Here is a 22,073-nt window from a genome sequence, read left to right as displayed (position 1 = left end):
AGAATCGATACTCTTAGTATACATTGCAACTTTTTCATACATTTATAGTTACTTCTGTTCCATTTGAGCAAATGATAATCCTCAGTTGCTATCTTCCAGCAATGGGAATCATCCCACAATGTCTTGATAATCCTACGAAATCTTATCTGACCTCAGGTTCATCTCGTTTCTTTCCTATAATGTAGTATGCATACTACAGTATTTAATATTTAATATTCTTTCTAACTTTTTATTTGGGTTGTTTCAAAAGCTTACTCTTTCTACAGGATTCAAGTCTTTGAATTTACAAATTCAACAGAGCTCAAATTAAAATCCTAATCAACCTTACCATGCGTTGGCAAAATAATTTTACAAATATTTTTGGGCATTTTACTAGTCCTTGTATAACATGTCAGATCATCAAGGAAGATGATGTTGATGGAAATATGTATGAACCATTACATAGGTAAAAGGGGCTAAAACATTTTTAAGTCTAGAACAATGACATATCATTGGAAAGCAGTTCAAACATCTCCCTAATTCATTAACGTATAAGAAGGAAGAGAAAGTACAGCAAAATCAGGCTTGCAAGGTTCTTTTTTAATGGCAATTTTATTAAAAATGACAGTGATAAAAATACAAACTAAAAAAAAAGAAAAAAAATAGGTACAGAAAAATATAGTAAATAGAAACACTTCCCCCTTCTTCACAATGTACACAATTTTAGTAACTTGTCACATTTTCTTAAAATACAACAAGCAAAAAGAAGTATGTGAACCCAATGTCCTTTTGAAGCTGCCAACTATGGTTTGAGTCAGATGGCTATTCTCTCATCTCCCACTGCTTTAAACTCATCAGTCTGTCTTGTGGCCTCCTTGCAAATTGCAATTGTATGGAAAACTTGTAGGCAATCTTATGTCCTCTCCTTTTTCAGAGAGGAATTATGAGTAGCCAGTTCTTCATTCTGCCGTTGTCTAAAGGTGGAGTCATCTTCAGTTTTATCATTTTTTGCCTGGAAGACTTGCAAGATTCTGGTATCACAGCCAATCTCCATAAAAACAATGTTATCCTTCTTGTAGAATTGATTCCTTGGTCTGTTCTATTTAGTAGGACTGACATATTTTGCAGACTATCATTTAGATACCTCTGATCTAACAAATTTCTCAATTTTCCAGAGTCCGAAATAAATAGAGGTTTGAAAAATATTGTAAGATCACAACATTTGCATATTTTTTTCCTCTAGAAAATGGGGGGGGGGCAACTCTCCACTGCACCAACAGGCAGTTAACAGGATTGGGAAATCTCCATTTTAACAAAATTAACAGATATATAAAATATAAATAAACGTAATTGTCAAGATTGCTGTACCCAAAATGACTTCTTTTCCCTTTCAAAAAAACTGCTTAAAAAGGTTCCAAGAATCTAGTTATTTTGGTTGTATTTGTTGACAAAATTATGGTCCCTGAAACCAAATATCTCAAAATATCAACACCATTTGTGTAATTAGTTACCAACTTCCAATATTAATTCCATTCTGATCCTCTTCTTTTGATTGTAGGAACAGATAACGCTACCATCTTAGCCCCCATGGTGCTATACACAGGAAAGGACATTTGTCATTGGACTTGATAAATTACGGACATTCTTCTTTCATGTTCTTGATCCTTGCTTTCACAGATAGCACATTTCGCATGCAGTTTTTAATTCAATTCCTCATAGTAGAAAACTACAAACTATCATGATTTATCTGTCTTCTGCATCCTTTAATTTTCTGCATCCTTCAATCATGCTGTCTTTTCCTTCTCCCAAGTACACAAAGCCTATTTCACCCATATAATCACCTTCTAGCTATTACTTTATTCATTGGGCTTGCTCCGGTATTTCTGTGTCTTCTTGTGTGTGGATAAATGATTTCACTGTCCGTTTTGTTGCAGAACCCTTTGTTTAGGTTGATGGACATTTATCCTTTCTCATGAACTGAAATTTTGCCACTTGCTCCTACCCTTGAAGTTTGTTCAAGCACTGCTACACATTTACATATTTTCTGCATTGTTTGTAGCAAAAACACAAATCTGCCTATCACAGGCAAACTTCTGCTAACTCTCCCTGTCTATTCATTCCATGAGCTTTTCCCCTGAAGTCAAGCTATCTTACACTCCTTACAATTTCCATTTATTCAGCAGGAGGCTGACACCCAATCTTTTCTAAAGCATTATAAGAACTCTCCATCTGTATGTTTTTGCTACTTTAATCAACCTAATGAATGCAGTTTCATGTTGCAAGCTTTCCTCCTTTGAGGTATGCATACAATATTGCAATATGTTTAGAAAAGAAGTAGGTTTTGCACTGTGACATTACGCTCACAAATGAAACATATGAATTGGGGAAAAAATATCCCCATCTGAAACTTGCACATGACTAATTGATAAAGGCACTGTATATGTTTTTGCCAGGTTCTTTAAAAACAATTTCAAAATGTGAACAGAAACACTAAAATCATCTGATTTGAATATTCAGTAATCAAGTAGCTGTATATCTTTGGGATGTAAAAACAACACATAGTAATCATAAACAGACCCATATTAAAGTGGGAAAGGTGAGCAACTATACACCTATTATTCTGAGCAGAAACCTTGTCACAGGTTTATCCTTGCCCAGAAACAGATCTTGGGAAATTGCCCTCCATTTTTCATTTTCTAGACCATACTGTTCATTTGGCCACATGTAGAAGGATGAACAGGCCTTGATATAAATGCTGGTGAGTCTGCGATGCTGCTTCAGTATTAGCAACTGCTCAATCATCACAAGTGCACCCTTGAAGTTGATGTTGATGATGATAATGGACTCTCATGCCTTCTTACAAAAACTAGCATGCAGAATTCTCTTCCTCGGAATTTGAACCTTGAATTGCAGCTCCCACAATTGTAAAAAAAAAATCCACAATCTTTCCTTAACTATATATTAATACATTCTAAAACTGATGAAATAATGACAATTCCAATATGTTATTTACCAGTGTGAACATTTTCCTTGTGCTTTTTCAAGGCATCCTTACTCTTGAACCTCTTCCCACAGCTGTCAGCCTTGCATACGAACCTAGCATCACCTCGGCAGGCTTCTTTGTGTTGTTCAGAACTGATGTCAGGTGATTGAAGAAGAGAAAAATAAGGCATCAAAAAATCTACTCCTTGAAATGGAACCTTGACAGGTATTTGAATGCACATGCTGGGCAGCAGACCTGTAGTCCACTTCATGCATAACTTAGTGCACGTTGGGACAAAAGCATTTTCCATCTCACATAATTGTTCACAAGGCAACTACAAAATCTTAAAGCAAGCAAACATGCAAAGAGGAGTCAGCAGCAAGATGAGAGTAGTCCAGTAATTAAGACAGGGAACCTCAATTCTGAGCTGAAGGATATGTTGCAAACAGAACACTGAAAACTTCTTGAATGATTTCCTGGATTCACATTTTCTGTGCACTGAAGGACACTGTTAGGAAAGAGAAAAGAAATCTCAAGTCAAACATGTCAATCTTCAAATGTTTTTGCAATCTGCCTGATTTTGCTCCTATATAAAGAAACACATATCTATTATGCATTTTACTTATACAAAAATGCTTACAGTATTTATATATATACAAAACTGAGTCACTGACATGGGTGACCTGATTTATAACCATCACAATTTACAACCGTGGTGGAAAGGCCTCATTACCATCCTAACTTGAGGACCACCTGTCATATATTCGAAAATGGGAATGGTCTTGATTTGTTTACTTATGCAAAATACAACTGGTTTTTCATAATTAACAGCAAATCCAGATACCAAGTTTAAAATAATTTATTAATAATTTTTTAAAAAGTAGTTCAATTAAAAGAAAGTAGTTTGAGTAAAAACTGTTAAAAATAAAATGCTAGAACTATAAATACTTTAGCTCATATGATATACAAAAACTTGTATTTACACCTCAGACTGTAAACAAAAGGATATTTTCCCCAAAAAGTAAGGGATCCTGCTGTACGACTTGCATAATTTCCTGGAATTAATGCACAACACTTATGTTAGATTATTTATTTTTAAAATAATAATAATAATAATAATAATAATAATAATAATAATAATAATAATAATAATAATAATAATAATAATAATAATATATTCCCAAGCCCAACTTTTAAAATAACTTGAATGCTTGCAATAATCACTATCAATTCAAAGCACACTGAAGATGTCCCCCTGAATGGAGATGAAACATCTGCAACCAAATCACCAAGCTTGGAGATCAAATTGACAGCCCAATGTCACTATCAATTTTTTATGCTTACACAGGTGCATTTCACTTATGAAAATATCTTGCTTACTCTGTTTATGGCTGTGCACATTTAACATCACATCATCCACAATAATGGATAATATTACATTGGCTTTGATACAGGAGCCATAAGCTTACAATGAAGCGATGGTGATTAAGCTTGTTACATGCCTTCCTAATGTTCTGTGTATCCATAGTTTTTGTCCCATTCACATTACATGTTTATACATGTGCACGAAACACCTAGTAAAGTAAAAAAACTAAATTTGCTCTAGTTTGCAAACCATTCACTGGCAAAAAAAATACTTCTGCATGGTCTTATTGACTTTATGGTTTCAAATGCCACAGACTTACTGCCTCTGTAAAGCTTGCTTTACTGGGAATTTCTTTCCACAGTTCCTGCATTTGAATTCTTTTTCTTCACTGGGTTTTTGATGCAGTGTCTGAAGGTGTTCAGCTAATATTTCCTGGCTTGCAAAACTGGATTCACAGCTTGGACAAGCATGGTCCTCTTTACAGGTAGAAGAATCTACATGGTAGAGAAAAGACAGAAATTCCAGAAAGAAAATATTTCTTTGTGAAAACATTGGAAAAGGTTCTGTTCTAAGAGAAAGCTGGCCATCTTTTATCATGCAGAGATCAACCCAGTGTCAGAGGCAAGACTGCAAAACTAATGTGAAAACAAGACAAAGCTAAATGTCATTAAATTCAACTTAATATGATTGCTTCCTATATCTTTCATAATTTTCCATTATGTTTATTAAGAATTACAACTGGATGACAATATTTCGTATGCAAATAGCTTAAGGTTCTAGAAGTATCATTTTTGGATGGAGGAAGATAATATTTATAATAACCTTTTTTGTACAGAAACATGTACATTCATATCCATTATGTGCTATGCAAAGCGCAATAAAGAAATATTTATCAAAAGTCACATTAAGAAAAAAAGAACAAAAATGGAGTAAGCAGAGTTTGTATCAGCCCTATACACTATACCTTTTTACATATTTCTGACTTTACAAATCATTCTTGATCCCACCATATTCATATATAGATTCATATGTTAAGGTTTGTTCTTTAAACTTTTGAACTCTATCTTTTTTTAGATTGCATCAACTCCATTCTAACACAATTCTCTTGCTCTTCCCTTTTCTTTTGACCCATTCACTCTTCCCTGAAATTTTGCTTTCTGATTTCGATCTTGCTCATTTTGCCTGTAGCCCAACCGGTTCAACATACATCTTTTGTACTGGTCACTCATTTTTGCATTCAGTTCGCATTCATTCAGTACCCATGCATTCTTCTTCTTATCAAGATATATTTTTAAATAGAAATGGATTTTTTTTAATTATTCATCCATACCTTTTTCATTAGTTTGTTGCAAATCCTTATGAGTGCCGTTATTGTTGTTGTTGCTATCCTCTTCTTCCTGGTTAATAATGGCTTCCTCTTCATCGTCTTCCTCCACTTCTTCCATATCACTATCAAGGTAACCAATCAAAAGTTCGGTATCTGTTTCAATATCCTCAACAGCTAGATAGAAAATGTTTTCTCCTTCCTGTTAGAGAAAAAAATTATTTTAGAAATTCATTATTAACTCTATTTCTAAAACAAACAAGTTTTTTGAATCACCAAGAAACAATTAAAACATTGAAATTATTACAACTTTTATTTTTGCCTTTGTCTTATAATTATTTTGCAGAATTAAATATAAACCAACATAGTAATATAACTTTAGAAAACAATCATATTACATTAAGCAAAACAAAATAAGCAAGACAAAACTAAAGGTGGCTGAATGCTAAAAAATCGTAATAGCAATTCAATAAACATCCAATGATAAATGCAATTTGTTTACGGGTAAACACACTAGAAAACTTTGATTTTGGGGGAGCAAACTGTATGACAGAATGAATAACCGAATAACATAATTGGAAGGGACCTTGGAGATCTGCTAGTCCAACCCACTGCTCAAGTAGGAAACCCTATACCATTTCAGGCAAATGATTGTCTGAATGATAATTTTCCCTGGAAGTTAATTTCTGGAAATGGGTGGTTCTCAGAATCTGAGAACATCCTGACCTACTGAATTCATCATTCTATCACTTTGAACACTTAGGTCCAGAGGCTTAGGCACGTAACCAGATCTTCAAGACCTTTTGAAAGGCAAATGAGTCAAGGCCATTCTAATCTTAGTAGGGAGGATGTTCCAGAGGGCAGGGCTATGGCAGACAATGCTCATCTCTTTCTCCCTGCCAGCTGATGGGACCTGGATTATGCCTATTCTGCTGACTGGATTTATTAAAAACAGAAGTTTGAATTGCACCCGGAAACACACTGGCAACCATGAAGCAATGATGTTACATGTACCAAACAGTCACCATCATTTACAACACGTGCAGCAGCACTCAGTATCAGCTGAAGCTTCCAAATGCTCTTCAAGGGCAACCCCATGTAGAGCACGTTGCAGTAGTCCAAACAAGATGTCCAAGGGCATGAATGATAATGAGAAGAACCTCTTGGCTCAGGAATGGGCACAACCGGCCCCCAAACAAAAGTGGGTAAAGGCCCTTTAAGTCACAGCTACCATCTGTTATTTTCTTTCCAGGGGGTAGCACAGTAGATTTAGTAGATTTAAAAGGAGTGCTTTGCAGTCTCTCAAAGAACACACATGAAAATAGCCAGAAGAAAAAGCCTACATAGTCACTTAACCCTTTCAAATTGTTGAACTGCATTTAACGATTCCAAAATGGGATGCTTTTTTACACTTCTCTGAATTGCAAAACACCTCTTTTGAATACCTCATACCATCTATTGGGTTTTTTGTTAATTTGTTAATTTAAGATCTGATATTAAGAACATCTTCTGAAACTTGTCTTATATTTCCCAGAGATGGTACAAGGATTCTTATCTTTAACTAAAATTATAAAGAAAGTTGTTAGTTATTCTTAGAAAAGTACAGCAAAAATATTGTTTCAAATTTACTCAACTGCCAGAAAAAAGTAAGGTAAGTTGGAGGAATTGTTTGATAAATTATTGTTTTGTGAGTGGACACTCTGTATAATTATCATTTTGTAAATATGTAAATTGCAGCCAGGACAGCCATCTTCATGAACTCACAACATTCTCAAATTTAAATTTGCTCCTGGTCCAACATACTTTAAGCATTACAAAAACATTTTAGAATAAAATCTCCCTCACTCCTAATACAGTATTATTGAGCCTTGTTTGTAAAATAATTTTCCAAATTATTTATTTGAGGTCTTATATCTCTGTTCCAGTGGCTCTATTTATACCTGGAATAACGGAATAGCATTTACAATAACAAAAAGACACCAAAAGGAAATCACAGTGAGAAATGCAAGGAATGTCTCCTATATTGGTTCTGGAAGTAAGAGGAGCACAAATTAAAATCTGTTTAGCATATGATATCCTGCATGTTGAATATTTGTGACATGTACTTACTCAAAAATAAAAATATTGTCCTATCATGGCTTCAGATTTTTTTCCTGTAAGGAGTCTTTGTTCAGGAACCTTAGAGGACATACTGTATAATATTTCTGTACTTAATTAATCCCTATTTGCTTATATAAAACAGGAGTCTAGTAACATCCTTCTGTTATAGGTTTCTGTCCCAGCAACATAGAATTATGTTGCTGGGAAAGAAACCTATAACAGAAGGATGTTACTAGACTGCAATTCTCAAAATCTGTGGTCCCTAAAAATATTCAATTCTAAGAACTGTTATTCTCAAGTAGCATTCAGGAATCACCAGGAATGATGTGAGCTAATGGTATACAGATACCATTAGTTGCTTACCAGTTTGCTAAGTTTATGGCCGCCATCCTACAGTCACTTATTAGATAATAAGCTATACCATATAATGAGTAGACATGGAAGACTGAACTGGAAATATAATAAGAGTTGGATAAATTTACCTGGATAGCTGCCAGATTCTTTTGTTCTTGAGATGGTGCTTCATGTACAAAACGCAACCAGTTAGAATGTCTTGGATTGCTAGCATCCAGAACATAAAGCACTTCACCTTTATTTCCACGAACCTAAAAAGGCAATAAAATTTGAGCAAAGCTAAAGCTTTGAAAAACTTAAAAGATATAAACATAACGCTAAAGATCCTCAAGTTCTCATTTTATTATTTTATTATTCTCTAATAGAAGTAAATCTTTGGCTGGATTCATGTATCATATGAAAAAATGATTTATTAAATAAGTCAAAATAATTGAGTTCACACTAAACCATAAACAATGTTTAACAAACCACAAAGCTGAATGTACACAACAGGCTGGCCCAAAATCCAAAGTAGCGATTAAAGACTGTCAGAGCTAGATTTACTACAGAGAATGACAGCGGGCTGCTCTGTTCCTATGAAAATGAGTAAAATTTGCAGGAGTGGCAATTTGCCCAACTTCAAATATAAGTTGAGAAAAGGTAAACACATCTGGGCTCCTATTAGCACTTACAGCTCCTCATATTCCCCTTCATTTGCCTTTCAAAACCAACATCTTATTGTTCTTCACAGCATGTGGCTACCTAATTTTTCCAGCTGCTGCTTGAAAATGTATACCTTTTATGATTTTATATTGCAAAGTAAAACATTGAGCCTCTTTTAAGGGCCTCTAAAGAGGAAAAAATATGTTTTAATAATATTAAATGGCATGGTTTATTAATATATTAGATTTTATATAGTTTCATTTGGCTCTTCTACCTTACATTTTCTTGGAAAGGTTAAGAATCAGGTATGATATGGCAATGAAATATATTGCAAATGAACTTAAATTCCAAAATATCATTCCTCCTTAGCATGATATTCAAATTACTCAGGAAAAAGGAGAATTTAATCCATTAAAGATACATTTTCAAATGTATTGCATTCTTACAAATGGGAGTGAGCAAACGTTAGGAAAATGTTAGTATTTTGCATCTGTAGGATTAAATACATCCTATAAACTCATGTGCAAAGGGTTACGCGAACAGTGTAACATTCAAGAAATAGTTGTGTAATGTAAGAGGGGAACATTGAGGAAAGCATTGGCTGAATAGACATAACCTGCTAAGCCATGATTTGCTTAATCACTCTTAAGTTCTATTTTATTAATATTTTTAACTGAAACTCTTAAAAGTCTGGTGGGACCCAAATTATCAATAATTGTCATCGTGGGTAGATATTTAATTCTCAGGTGATACGTAAATACATTAACTTTCTGATTTCCATCTTTAGGTTATTAGATAGGTGCTCAAAAAATCCAGGTGAATTCTAAATGGCAGCAAAGTGGTACAGCATATGCTAACTCCTTCCTGCCATTCTAGTAGTCATGCAGATTTTTGTACTCCAGATCCAGTTGCCCTACCCAACTTGGAATTTAGTACACTTCAAATGTTTTCAACTTTAATACTATCAGCGAAAATGGTCATAATGTTGGGATTGTGGAATAGTAAACACTATAGATGTGATAATGTTATTTCAATAATGTCCAAACTAAATAGCCTAAAATAATCCTTTTTTAAGGGTGGGGGAAGAAAAAGAGCCAACTCTTGAAGTTTAGCAAGAGTTAAACTTACTAATCTTTTTATAAAGAAGAATTTGTTCACTAAAGAGGTAACTACAGAAATGCAACTCACTGGAACAATATAGAACTTTATTTTAGATACATTTGACTTTGGACAGACAAGTAAAGCCAGTGTTAATTCCGACATGAATATGGATGAAATTAAAACTATCACATTTCAAAAAGACTGACATTTCCACAATAGCCTAGGTTATCCTGTGTTTTCAACATGAAAGATCTGAAAGCCTAAAGGGACTGCTTGAGTATACAGAACTGAACATTATGCTAAGCAGACAAGTAAGGAAATTATTGATATTGGAACCTTGTTTTGGAAAACATTATGACCACAATCCAGTTGCTTAAAACACCATGAATGTAGAAGAAATTAGGGTATCTTTTTTAGTTTTCTTGATAGCTCATTACTATTCTATTTATGAAGATATACTATGAAGCAAAAACTATACAAAATCATTACCATTTTTGTTTACAATCCCATAAAACCAGGACTCATACGCATTTTATGTTATTACTGTTATTTATCAATTCCATGACCATCATTTTTTAAATGCAAATCAATCTGATTAATTCTTTGACTTATAAGTTCTCCTATATATAGTCTTTTCACTTCTCAAACGTTAGCAGCCAAATGTAATATTACTCTTGTTTGCATAATATTCTCATTAGCATACTTTTTCCACATGTTTGTTATTCAGAGTTTTTTGGATGAAAACAAAAGAAAAATCTTGCTGTTGCTATAAAATCAAAGTCACTTTCAATATACTAAGTGTTGAAACTCAGGTTCAGCTGTGTTAATAGGAAGTAATGATAATATAATACAAAAATAACTTTAAAAGTATTAAGTTAGACTTCTGCTACTTTGTTCCACATGTAATTTCAATCTCTGCTTTGCAATCAGGCTATATTTTTTTAAAAAAAAGCTCTTCTACTTGATTTGTTGCAGTTTCTAATTTCAAATATTTGGATTGTTTCCCTCAAGACTGCCTTCAGTATGTCAACTATTAAATTTTTAAAGCCCACTGGCATACATAAAGACATTAATGGCCAGGTTTAAAATTCTTCTGAAGAAGTTACATTTATCAAACAATATAAACATGATCTTTGAAATTATTTGTTTCAAAATAACAAGGGTCAAAATAACATATGGTCTCCTGCTTGAGGAGGGGGTTGGATTAGATGAGCTACAAGGTTCCTTCCATCTCTGTTATTCTGTATGAACTGCAGTGGTAGAAAAGAACTGTAAAGATCTTTAAGAGCATGTTTCCCAACATGGTTCAGGTAACTTGCTTGATGATTCTCCTCCTTCTTGTGAATGTAAAATGAAATCACATTTTAATTTGACTAAAGATATTACACAGTGGAATGTATTTTGCTGTACTACTTGACACAGGAATATGAACTGAAGTCAAATACTTTGCAGCCAGTCAGGAAAAATGTTAGCACAACAATGAAGCTAAACAGATGGCTTCCTCTCCTGCACTCAGTAAACACATTGCTTTCAATTTTGAAAACCATTTGTTGGATTCTTATTAAATAAGAACTGCAAGAAACGATATAAACAGCAAGGAAAAAATATTCCGTGACTAGACTACAATTTAATTTTGAAGCATAACATACGGAGCCTTGTACTGCTCAACATTAGTTTTGTGTAGCTCTTGAAACCAATGGGATAGAAAATTGTATTCACTTAAACAAACTTTAGACAGAAGAAATGATTTAAGGATCAGGAACCCACAAGAAGATAAACCATTAAAAGGTCTTTATTTTGCTGACATCCTAGTAATAAAATTCACTCCAGGTTCCATATATTTATGAAAGAGCTTTTCCATGAACCATGACCAAACTTAACACTATAAGAGGAATGCAAGTTACTTACTGTGATTACTGTTATTATTATTTCCGAAACAAATAATCAACATTAAATACTGAGAGTCTTATCTTGGATTAATCTATCTGGGAGTAAATTTTTCCATAAAAACACAATTCTTATACAGTATTGAACTTCAGATCTGATATCTGAAAGGTGGTGGTGGTGGGGAGTATGAACATAGCACCTAAGAACAGCTGCACCTAAAACTAGTTGTCACTCCAAAGAATCCTAAATAGGCATGTTTAAATTCAGCATAAAACATCCTATTCTAGTTGTATATAGTTGTATAAAGTAATAGGAAGCTAACCTGAATCTTCTGCTAGAACAAAAAAATTGTCTTGAAAGTTCACACATTCATGTCAAAGAAATTTGCCAGTGAACAGTTTCCATGTGTAATGGTCAAAACCCCAAATTAATGCTTCTTTCTATGAGCTGAATCTCACTGTTGTACTTCTGACTATTATTGGATGCTTTGAGTCCCACTGATATTCAATCAGAAAATGCAAATTAGGTCATATGAATCTGCTAAAGACATTAATTGGAATGATAAAGAAACAGAAGTCTTATAATTCAGAAATAGTAAACATGATTAAATATGTCTATTACAAAACAACATGCGTAGAAGAAATTCATACATTTGAATACCAACATTTAAAAGAGCCTGAAAATTTAGGATGTTGAATTTGAACAAGATTTTTGTTTTAACCATAGTTACCTACATATAAAAGTTCTTGACACAGAATAACATAAACATAAAAATATTAAAAGACTGTTATTAAAGTAAAATCTATTGCCAGAAGACTAACCCACGGAGTTGCACAAATTATCCATTACTATGCTGATGAATACCTTTACTGATATTACAAGAATATTTTCCATTATGGCTTTTCAAAGATTACAACCATAACCTCTTTGTCAAAGAAAAAATAACAAGAAAAGACAAAGATCCCCCTACTTTTTAAAAGAGGCAATAATTGTTAGGCTGGCACTTGCAAAAAAAATGGTACTATATTTATATAGTTATTTTACAAATATAAAATGCCATGGCAAATATGAAAACCTCAGAATACTTTCTCCAAAGGTTCAACTTAAGTTTTTAAAAATATGGAGCTCATAATTTTGTGAAAAATACCACGGGGGCATCCCATTCTATTAGTGTTATTAAGGCCCAATTCATGCATCATAAGCTGACAAAGTGTTCTTATACTAAAGCTGGTTTCCACAAAAGCTATTAAAAATGATAATAATAGTTGGCTATCCAATTCCTAATTGATATGACATAAATCAAACCTTAAGTGCTTACAATCAAGTAGCAACTTTAAGAAATACGGCAAATATTGGCAAATCATCATGATGTAATAACCTTTTCAGAAACTGAAAATCAGGCACCAGGCTAGAAAGCATGAGACCATGAGTTCAAATCTCATCTTAGCCATGAAAACCAGTTGGGTGACTTTGAGCCAGACACTCTCTCTCAACCCAATTCACTTCACAGAGTAGTTGTTGTGGGGTAAATAGGAAGAGGAAGGTATTTTGGATATGTTCACTGCGTTGAGTTATTTGTAAAAATAGTAAAGGTGGGATAAAAATAAATAAGTTTGCAGTGTTCTGATGGGACACTGGTAGAAATTAATTTTCAAATGAAAGAAGACAAGGACTGAAAACATGGCTTCACCAACAGACCTGCGAATCCCAGCCTGATTCAGAACCCATCAAGCAGTTTGTCTGAATGTTGTCACCAAGGAGGTAGGAACATAGTGGATTTTGTATTTGGGATCTTACTTTGTAAGCCACTCACCATGAGTGAGATTTTTTTTTAATCCCATTTATATTCCGCCCTTCTCCGAAGACTCAGGGCGGCTTACAATTTAAGCACAAACCAATGTGCTCAGCAATAGAGATGGAGAGCCATATAAATTTCTTAAACAAACAAGTTCTCCGTACTTCCGTGTGAAAGTTATCTTTCTTTTCAAGTGAATATGATAAAATCATTAAAAACTGTTATGTCTATATAATGATAATACTATTTCTTCATCGCACAGTGACAGAACTAGTGTGATGATCAGTCTTTAGAGCATCTGTACTGTAGATCAACATATCCCTAGTATCAGACATGCTATTCAAATCTATTTTGGAAAAATTAAGTTTAAGTTTACTTACCTAAATGCTTACCTAGCAAGGTAAGATTTCAATAACCTATACTTTTATTTATTTATTTGCATATATCTAGCCAAATATAGAAACATGTTTTCAATGTGGCTAAATTAATAATAAATATTGTAGAAACAAATGCCAACTTGGCAAACAGAATTTGTCTTCATAATTTCTGGAGAGATTATCTGTATAAACTGGACAGCTGCTTTCTACTTTACATACTCCTAGCAATAAACTTGGAACTCACAACATGACTTATAATATCTTACAACTTTTCTATTCAGATCATCATATTTAAATATAAGCTGCTTAAGATTCAAGCATTCAAAAATCCGGCATGCAGAAATCTCTGCATGATCCCAAAACTAGGTCAGGGAAAAGAAAAGTTAAGATATTGCACCCAAAGTCTTATAAAATCCGACTTCATGGTTTTGTTGAATAATAAATGCACTACACATCATCAGACCGTAACCAATTTATAGCATGTAAAAAATATTAAGCTTCTAGTTCTCAAGACCCCCATGGTTTTTAGCAAAATAAAAGTATTTAAATAACAAAGAGCAGTGAAATATGAGGAGCACTATACTTATGAGAGTATTAATCAAAATGATTACCGTAATTAGCAATTCTTATCAGCTTATGTGCTTGATTTTATTTCAAGAACACGTTACAAGGATCTAATGATGCTGGAACACACCACGTCCTCTAAGTGCTGGAAGACTGCATTATTCTTTTCCAGCTTTTGAAATGTTACTAATAAAACACCAGGGTATTTCAAGTTGTTCAAAAATGAGAGCTGAAGTTTTCAAGATGCATTTCGTGTATCCTCTAAAGCAATCTATGCAAATTAAAACAGAAAGTATCTAGAATTTCAGAATTACAACAGTTCCATACTATTCATTATATGGAAGGAAGAATATAAAAGCAAAGGTTTCACCCCGTCTGCCTCTAGGGACGGTGCTCATCTCTGTTTCTTGACTGGCAGAGCCAGCATCGTCCAAGACATTTCTGTGGTCATGTGGCCAGCAGGACTATATGCCAAGGCGCACAGAAAGTTCTTACCTTCCCACCAGTGGTACCTATTTATCTTGCATGCTTTCAAACTGCTAGGTAGGCAGGAGCTGGGGTAAGGAACGGCAGCTCATCCCATCGCACAATGCTTAGGTATTGAACCCAGGCTGACAGCTTTAAGTGCTGTGCCATCGTACCCCTGGACAGTATATGAAATTTTTCAATTATTCTTTTTTTAATAAATAAATTACAGCCAATGACAAAGATGCCAAATTGTTACTTGTCAGCTACTTAGATATTATAAATTTTGGTAACCTGTTTTCAACATTCAAGAAATGTTCATACTGATTCATGATATATGATAGCATATAGTAAGAAAGAAAGTAGTCAGTAGCTAAAATATGTGACTTAAAATATGTTGAAATATATTTAATGTATGAATGCTAGGTAACTGTCAATATTATGTTAATGCAAGCATTTTTTTAGCTATTGCTAGATGGTTCAAGTCTATTTATTACAGACAACAAATAATTTGGCAACAACCCTCCCCCCCAAAAGCCACTCCCCCTTTATTCCTTTATGTTTAATACACAAGGTTGTTTGGTAAATTGTTCTATCTTTCTATAATCCCATCTCTCCTTTACAACTTAATGCAAATTTTTTAATAGGATTGTTGTATTCCTTTCTTAGTCCTCAACAGGGCTACGTTTTCTCTGAATCTATTTCTACTAGTTCAAGAATACAATGGTGTGGGCATTTGTTCTTTCCAGTGATTGGTATGTGGTAGTATGCCAAGCCATGCCTTATCCTTTATGGAACTGACGACTGCATTTGTATAGGAAATTGGGAAGATGTGTCAATTATATCTTGATGACATTTAATTCTACTTCTTTTCAATTTTTTACGTAAAATTATGGTTAAAAGTATTGATGAAGGTTTAACACTATGATTAACACTGGAATATGTGGATGGAATTTATTTGCTATGACTTTGAGAATTTCTCAAGCACTTCAGCAAATCACAGCCTTAATCTTAAAATAACTACTTGCATAAGCACCTCCTTATGCTTAATTATCATAGCACTATATTTTTATGGATGTTCATCTCTTTCAATGAATGAATGAATACTAGACAAGCACATAAATTGTATTATATTTACAAGTTGTTAGTGACTACAGTAGTATCTTTATAGTTGCTCAGCTATCTCTTCAGCATAGACATTTGAGAACTAAACATCTACCACAACTCTACGTCCTTCTTCTACATCGTAAAATTTGTTTTAGCACTATAAACATTAGATGGATAAATAAGTCATGCTAAGGCATGGTTTAATTATAGCATAAATATTGTTTGTTAAATTATAGCTTGCATTAAAATAAGTCAAGTTTATGTATAACCATCTGTCCTTACTGGTGTAATATGTACTCAATCAACACAATATTAGGAAAAAAATAAAGCAGCAGAAATCCCATGCCTCATAATTGCCCCAACTGCTGCTCTAGTTTTTAATAAATAATGCTTAAGAAAATTTCTTAGACAAAGTGCTAGAATTTTTACCTCCCACATTAGCCTGCAGTCTGTGTTTTCATCCAGTTCCTGTGGCATTCGCTTTTCTCCTGCAAATGGTCCAAACTTTTCACCCTAGCAACAGTAACAAAATTGGCATCTTTTGCTTATGAAAAGGTACTGTTAATTGCTGAAATCAAACTATATGTTAAAATTTACAATACAAGCAAAAAGAACAAAAATATTTGTATGTCCATCTTCTGCTGCTCAATTAACAGCTATAAAAGTAAGGGTGAATTCATATAATTCATAAAGTCACTTTAATATAATGGTTAAAGTACCAGACTAGAAACCAGAAGATTGGGAGACCTAGTCATACCTTAGATATGAAAGCTGCCTGGGTGACTTTGGGCCAGTCACTCTCTCTCAGCCCAATTCACCTCACAGAGTTGTTGTAGTGGCAAAAATAGGAGGAGGAAGGAGTATTAAGTATGTACGCCACCTTGAGCTATTTGTCATAAAGAGAGGATAAAAATCAAACAATCCCAAGTTCTTGGGAAGGACTTAATAAGTGGTGGAGAGAAATTCTGGATCTAGTCTAAACATCTAGTTTAACTGTGCAACAAACCAGCATTGTACAGAAACATTGCACAAACTGACTACAAACAAATGTCATGACAAAGTAGCTACAATGGTGCGTTGGAAGAGCTGCAAAAAATATCATTTGCCTGAAAGCAAGAATTGGTGGGACAATAAAATAAGGAAAGCAATGGAAAAGGAAGAAACTAAAGCAGGGGTGTCAAATTAGAGCCTTGGTGGAGCAGTGGGCTAATGCCTCCTTCAGTAACACCAGCTGCCTGCAATTAGTGCAGGTTCGAGTCCCACCAGGCTCAAGGTTGACTCAGCCTTCCATCCTTCCGAGGTAGGTAAAATGAGGACCCAGATTGTTGGGGGCAATTAAGCTGACTTTGTAATAATGCCGCTTGGGGTGTGTGTGAAAGCCCTAATAAGCAGGCATATACATAGAATGAAGGCTACTGCTAAGCTTGTAAGCCGCCCTGAGTCTTCGGAGAAGGGCGGGATATAAATGGAATTAAAATAAATAAAATAAATAAATAAACTGGCAGCCCCATGGGCCGGATGCATCACATGCAGGCCATGCCCACCCTGGCTCCACAAAGGCAAAAAATGTCATGATACTTCACAATACATCACGTGACGCGATCAAGTTTGACACCTGTGAGCTAAAGTGCTCCGGAACTTTAAAATTCAAACAAAGCAGCTGCGAAATACTCCAAATGTATTGATAAGAAAGATAAAAAAAGCTGGATAGTGGACACGGCAGGCCTTGGAGGCAGAAGGATAGAAGAGAAAGAACTGAAGAAGGTAACAAAATTACAAAGACTTACAAACAGAAACAGAACAACTGTGAAAAAACAAAGCAGAGGTAGTACCAATAGCAATAGGCACCTTGGGTGCAAACAACTGGAGCACCACTTGAACACCATCAGTAATGACAAATTCACTATCAGTCAGTTGCAATGAGACCATTGGATCCGCTTTACTTTGGACAGCTTACATCCTGAGACAATATCTGTGACAACATCAAACATCCACATCTGCCTATCCCAGGTCCCTGGATAGGATTTGACAGGCAGACAAAAATGCCATCAATTTGACTGTGCAAATAAGCATAAGTAATAATATCAGAAACACAATGCAAGGAAAGAGGGAATAACCCATTCTCTAAAATTCCATAGCAAATGATTTCACTCTCCACAAAACCTCCATTTGAGCTAATATTAAGAGATATGTTGCATAGTATCTGATGTTGTGTTTCAGGTTTGATGAATCTCTTAAATTTTTGTTTTCCCAATTAGGCTAAATAGCACATCTGGGGTGTAGCAGAAGCCTAGAGAAACAAAATTACTAAGGCCTCTCTGTCAATATTGTACATCTCAGTTGACAAGGCCTTTTTATCAATTACTGCATGATTTTAATGATAAAGTGAATAGCCCAGGGTCATATTGGATCATGATTGATTGCCCCCAACTGACTCTGGTCTTGGCATATGACAATCTTCCACAGCTTCACAGCTTCCAAATATACCAAATGTAACTTCCGAAATTCCCACCTGAAAGCTATGCCATCTAGGAATTCTGGAAACTAAAATTCCAAAACTTCTGGACTGCCAGAACCACCAATATAGCTACTGGTGCCATCAATATATAGAGTCCTGTATTATTCCGAATAAAGTGTCTATGTATAATTAGATTAACCTAACCTAATCAGACTAATGTAACCTAATGTAAATACCATTACAAAAAAAGGAGGAGGTCAGGAGATGCAGGAACAATAGTTTTCTCTTAAACTGGCATCTATTGTTCTTCATATATGCATGGATTGTGAATTAAAAATTAGTTTGATCAAGGAATGCAAGATAGCGCAGTAAGGGAAACAAGAATCAGAAAGCAAAATTCTGAATATTTTCCATGAAGTTCACTGGATTCCAAATTTCCATTGGTTCCGAGCAGAACAAGGATCACTTTGCAACGAAAGTGAACAACTGAAGGTCCCAATTCATCTTTAAACAAATTTCGGAACATTCCTGCTCCAGGCTAAATCTGGAAATTGATCCAAAGTTATAGAATTATTCTGTTGCTATATTCTGCTATCTTGCTTCTCCCTGACACTCTTAACTTTTGGTCCATCAAAAATATTCCTTTAAAAAAATATATTTAGGAATGCGAAACATCAGCACGTACTGATGAGAAGCAGACGGAAGTGGGATGAGAAAAGGCGAAGGGGTTGGGACTACAAGAACTTAAAGCTGCAGGCAGAAAAAGGGAAGCAGTCTGTAATACGTGGCAGGCGTTCCCAGAATACAGGGAACTAACCGGGGCTGGGCGGGGGTGGGGCGCTTGAAAAAGGTTTTAAAAACTAAAGGTTGCCCGTTCCCCACCTCGCTAGCCTCGCTTGCGCCTTACCTCCTCTGCGTGTCCCTGGCCTTAATGGGACAATAACAAAGATCACCCACCTTTTTCACTCTCCGGGCCGTAAAGAGCCCCATCCCGTCTTGAATTTTAGATGACTTCAGGGCGAACCTGTCCGGCACGTACATGCCCAGCATTCTGCCCTACCTGAAGGGAAGAAAGGAGTGTAACCACCTCCTTCCGTGGGCTAATCGAGAGGCATTGCAATGGCCAAGGCAAGGGGGACAGAGGAGAACCCATGAAGGAGCTCTTGCTGGTAGAATCCCCCCCCCCACTTCAGCTGCCCCCGCCTCCTGGAAAGTAAGGGCGGCGCCGTTCTTCTGCCACAGTTCGGGTAAAGCTCCGCTCTGATTGGCCGAAAGTTGGTTGAGATCTAAGACGGGGGTGGGGGGGGGGCTGAGATTCCATTAAGCAGCAAGGCAGAGGATTCCCGGTCACTAGTGAGAAACCGAGTGGGCGAATTAGGGACGGTTCTTTGTTTCTACCTAGTCCTAGGGCGACGGGTTCTACGGTGCTGGTTAAACATTGCAAGACTCAAGTATAAAGGAAGGATTAATACATTTCTACCTCTGTACTTTTAATTCGACTGCTGGTTGCCTTTCGCACTTAGGCTGTTATTTAGAGAGCTAGTTCAACTTTTTTGATCCCACAGAGGCAGAAGGAAATTTACTAAAATTATGAAATACAAAAGAAACTTGAATGAATGAATGAACGAAGCTTTATTGTCAAAGTACAATCATGTATACATTGAGATTGGCTGAGCCTCCCTTCGTGTCCCCACCACAACTCACAATGACAACAAACCCACCATCTTGTTACACCATGTGAGCTAATTGCACAACACATCGGCCTCGCAAGTCAGTCATACATAAAATTATAAAATTATTTCCCGTTCAAGAGCCTAACAGCCCATGGATAAAAGCTGTTCTTTAGCCTGTTGGTACGGCTGGCTATACTCCTGTATCTCCTACCCCATGGTAGGAGAGTAAAGATACCGACTGTATAGTGCGCCTTATACAGTAAAAACAGTCCTAAGTATAGTGATTAAATGAACTAAATATGCTTTCCAAACAATCCAGTTAACAAAAAGATTCGGTATAAATGCCTAAATGAATCATTTAACTTAATAATTAAACTTTAATACTAAGTCTAGACCAGGCGTAGGCAACCTTGGCTCTTTTATGGCTTGTGGACGTCAACTCCCAGGATTCCTGTGGCTCAGGAATTCTGGGAGTTGAAGTTCACGAGTCATAAAAAGCTAAGGTTACCTACCCCTGGTCTAGACCATATGGTAACATTCTATGGTACTGTTTCATTTTTAGCACATGAAGACTTCCATATTTTACAAATATGATTCAATATCACACTGATCCTAAAATCTAATGTTTCTTCCACAAATTATATTAACATATGTATTTATCTGAAATTTTTAAAAAAGCTACAACAGAACAAGACCAAAGGATGTAAATTTGGTCTTACATTACCAGCATAAGAAAGTGAAGCTAGTTCCGTTTTTAAATATCCTTTGAGGAATCTAATAGACCCAAAATAATATCTTCTGAAGATTTCATTTTAAAATCCTAGGAAAGACATTGCGCATTTTATAATACCTGGTCCCAATGATTTCCCACAATTGGATATTTCAGTTCTTCCTTTCATCTTTTCATCCTGCACATAAATGAATAGTTGGTTTCCATTCATGCACAGCATTTCTTAAAGAAGTAACAATTGGAGATATCTCAGGCTCGTAAAACTTATAATACATAATGTTTAGCTAATACATGTTTTGATTATATATGTTGCAACTTTTTCAATTGTATATTGGATGTAAGACGATTTGGAAATGCAGTCTCCCAAAAGCTTTAAAACAAAACAATACAACCTCAAGCCTGACATATTTCTTCATCATATTACCAGCGACACTAATATACAATATAGACAAAGGATTTCCAAAAAAGCTTGGACATCTCACAGAAGAGAGTGAATATTCTATCAACTCCCAACTACAGTGCATCCAGAAAATCAAACCTCTAAAAATAGAACAAGATGCTATTATGGTCTCAATCCATATCACAGCACTTTTATATCCATAGATCTAGAACTAACAAAAAAATCCACAGGAGCAGTAACACACCCAACCTAGACGAATACACTAAATACATTATAATACCCAGATTTATGGACCTCATCAGGTTCAGCCTCTCTATGTTGATAGACAACCAAGAAACACCAAGAAATCATCACCCATTGGATCACCAATCTCAAGACTCATAGCATCTGAAAACTATAGCACTCCCTCACATACAATCTGGTATGTAGACAACACTTTTGTCATAATAAAAAGGAATATCTAGAGAAGACAAATGAAACAATGAATAACATCTTCAAAGCAATACATGTCACAAAGAAAGAAGAAAACAACACACTACCCTTCCTGGATCCTGATTCTAAACAACTCACACTAAGTGCTCCATTACCAAAGCAGCAACCCAACCTTCCACAAGAAGAGCTGTGTAGAACATTATTCAGATAGGTAAAATGTTCTGCAGTCTACCTAAACAGACTGCCCATACATTTTTCAAAAAAGGGTTGAGTTTTGTTATCTTTCAACCCATTGCCCAAGCCAAACCAAGTGCCTGATCACTGAACCAATTACAG

The 22,073-nt window shown here is 35.2% G+C and overlaps 1 protein-coding gene across 1 annotated transcript in view; it reads right to left on the bottom strand.

Annotated features, from left to right (window-relative positions):
* Positions 1 to 19,700, bottom strand: part of PRDM5 (PR/SET domain 5) — a gene marked incomplete at its 3' end in the record, with an annotated part of 70,362 nt that extends 50,662 nt beyond the window's left edge. Inside the window, exons 1-6 of the mRNA XM_081332241.1 lie at positions 19,460 to 19,700; positions 16,474 to 16,557; positions 8,235 to 8,357; positions 5,659 to 5,854; positions 4,648 to 4,822; positions 2,993 to 3,114 (exon numbers count right to left, since the gene is read on the bottom strand). Of these exons, the coding sequence (XP_081188367.1) occupies positions 2,993 to 3,114; positions 4,648 to 4,822; positions 5,659 to 5,854; positions 8,235 to 8,357; positions 16,474 to 16,557; positions 19,460 to 19,552 (793 nt within the window). The 5' untranslated portion in view covers positions 19,553 to 19,700. The remainder of the gene's footprint in view (positions 1 to 2,992; positions 3,115 to 4,647; positions 4,823 to 5,658; positions 5,855 to 8,234; positions 8,358 to 16,473; positions 16,558 to 19,459) is intronic.
* Positions 19,701 to 22,073: the final 2,373 nt, after the last annotated feature.

Source organism: Vipera berus (assembly GCF_964194415.1).
Source record: "Vipera berus genome assembly, chromosome: 7".
Lineage (NCBI taxonomy): Eukaryota > Metazoa > Chordata > Lepidosauria > Squamata > Viperidae > Vipera > Vipera berus.
Note: the sequence above shows the minus strand (reverse complement) of the source record. Positions and strands in the feature narration are given on the sequence as shown.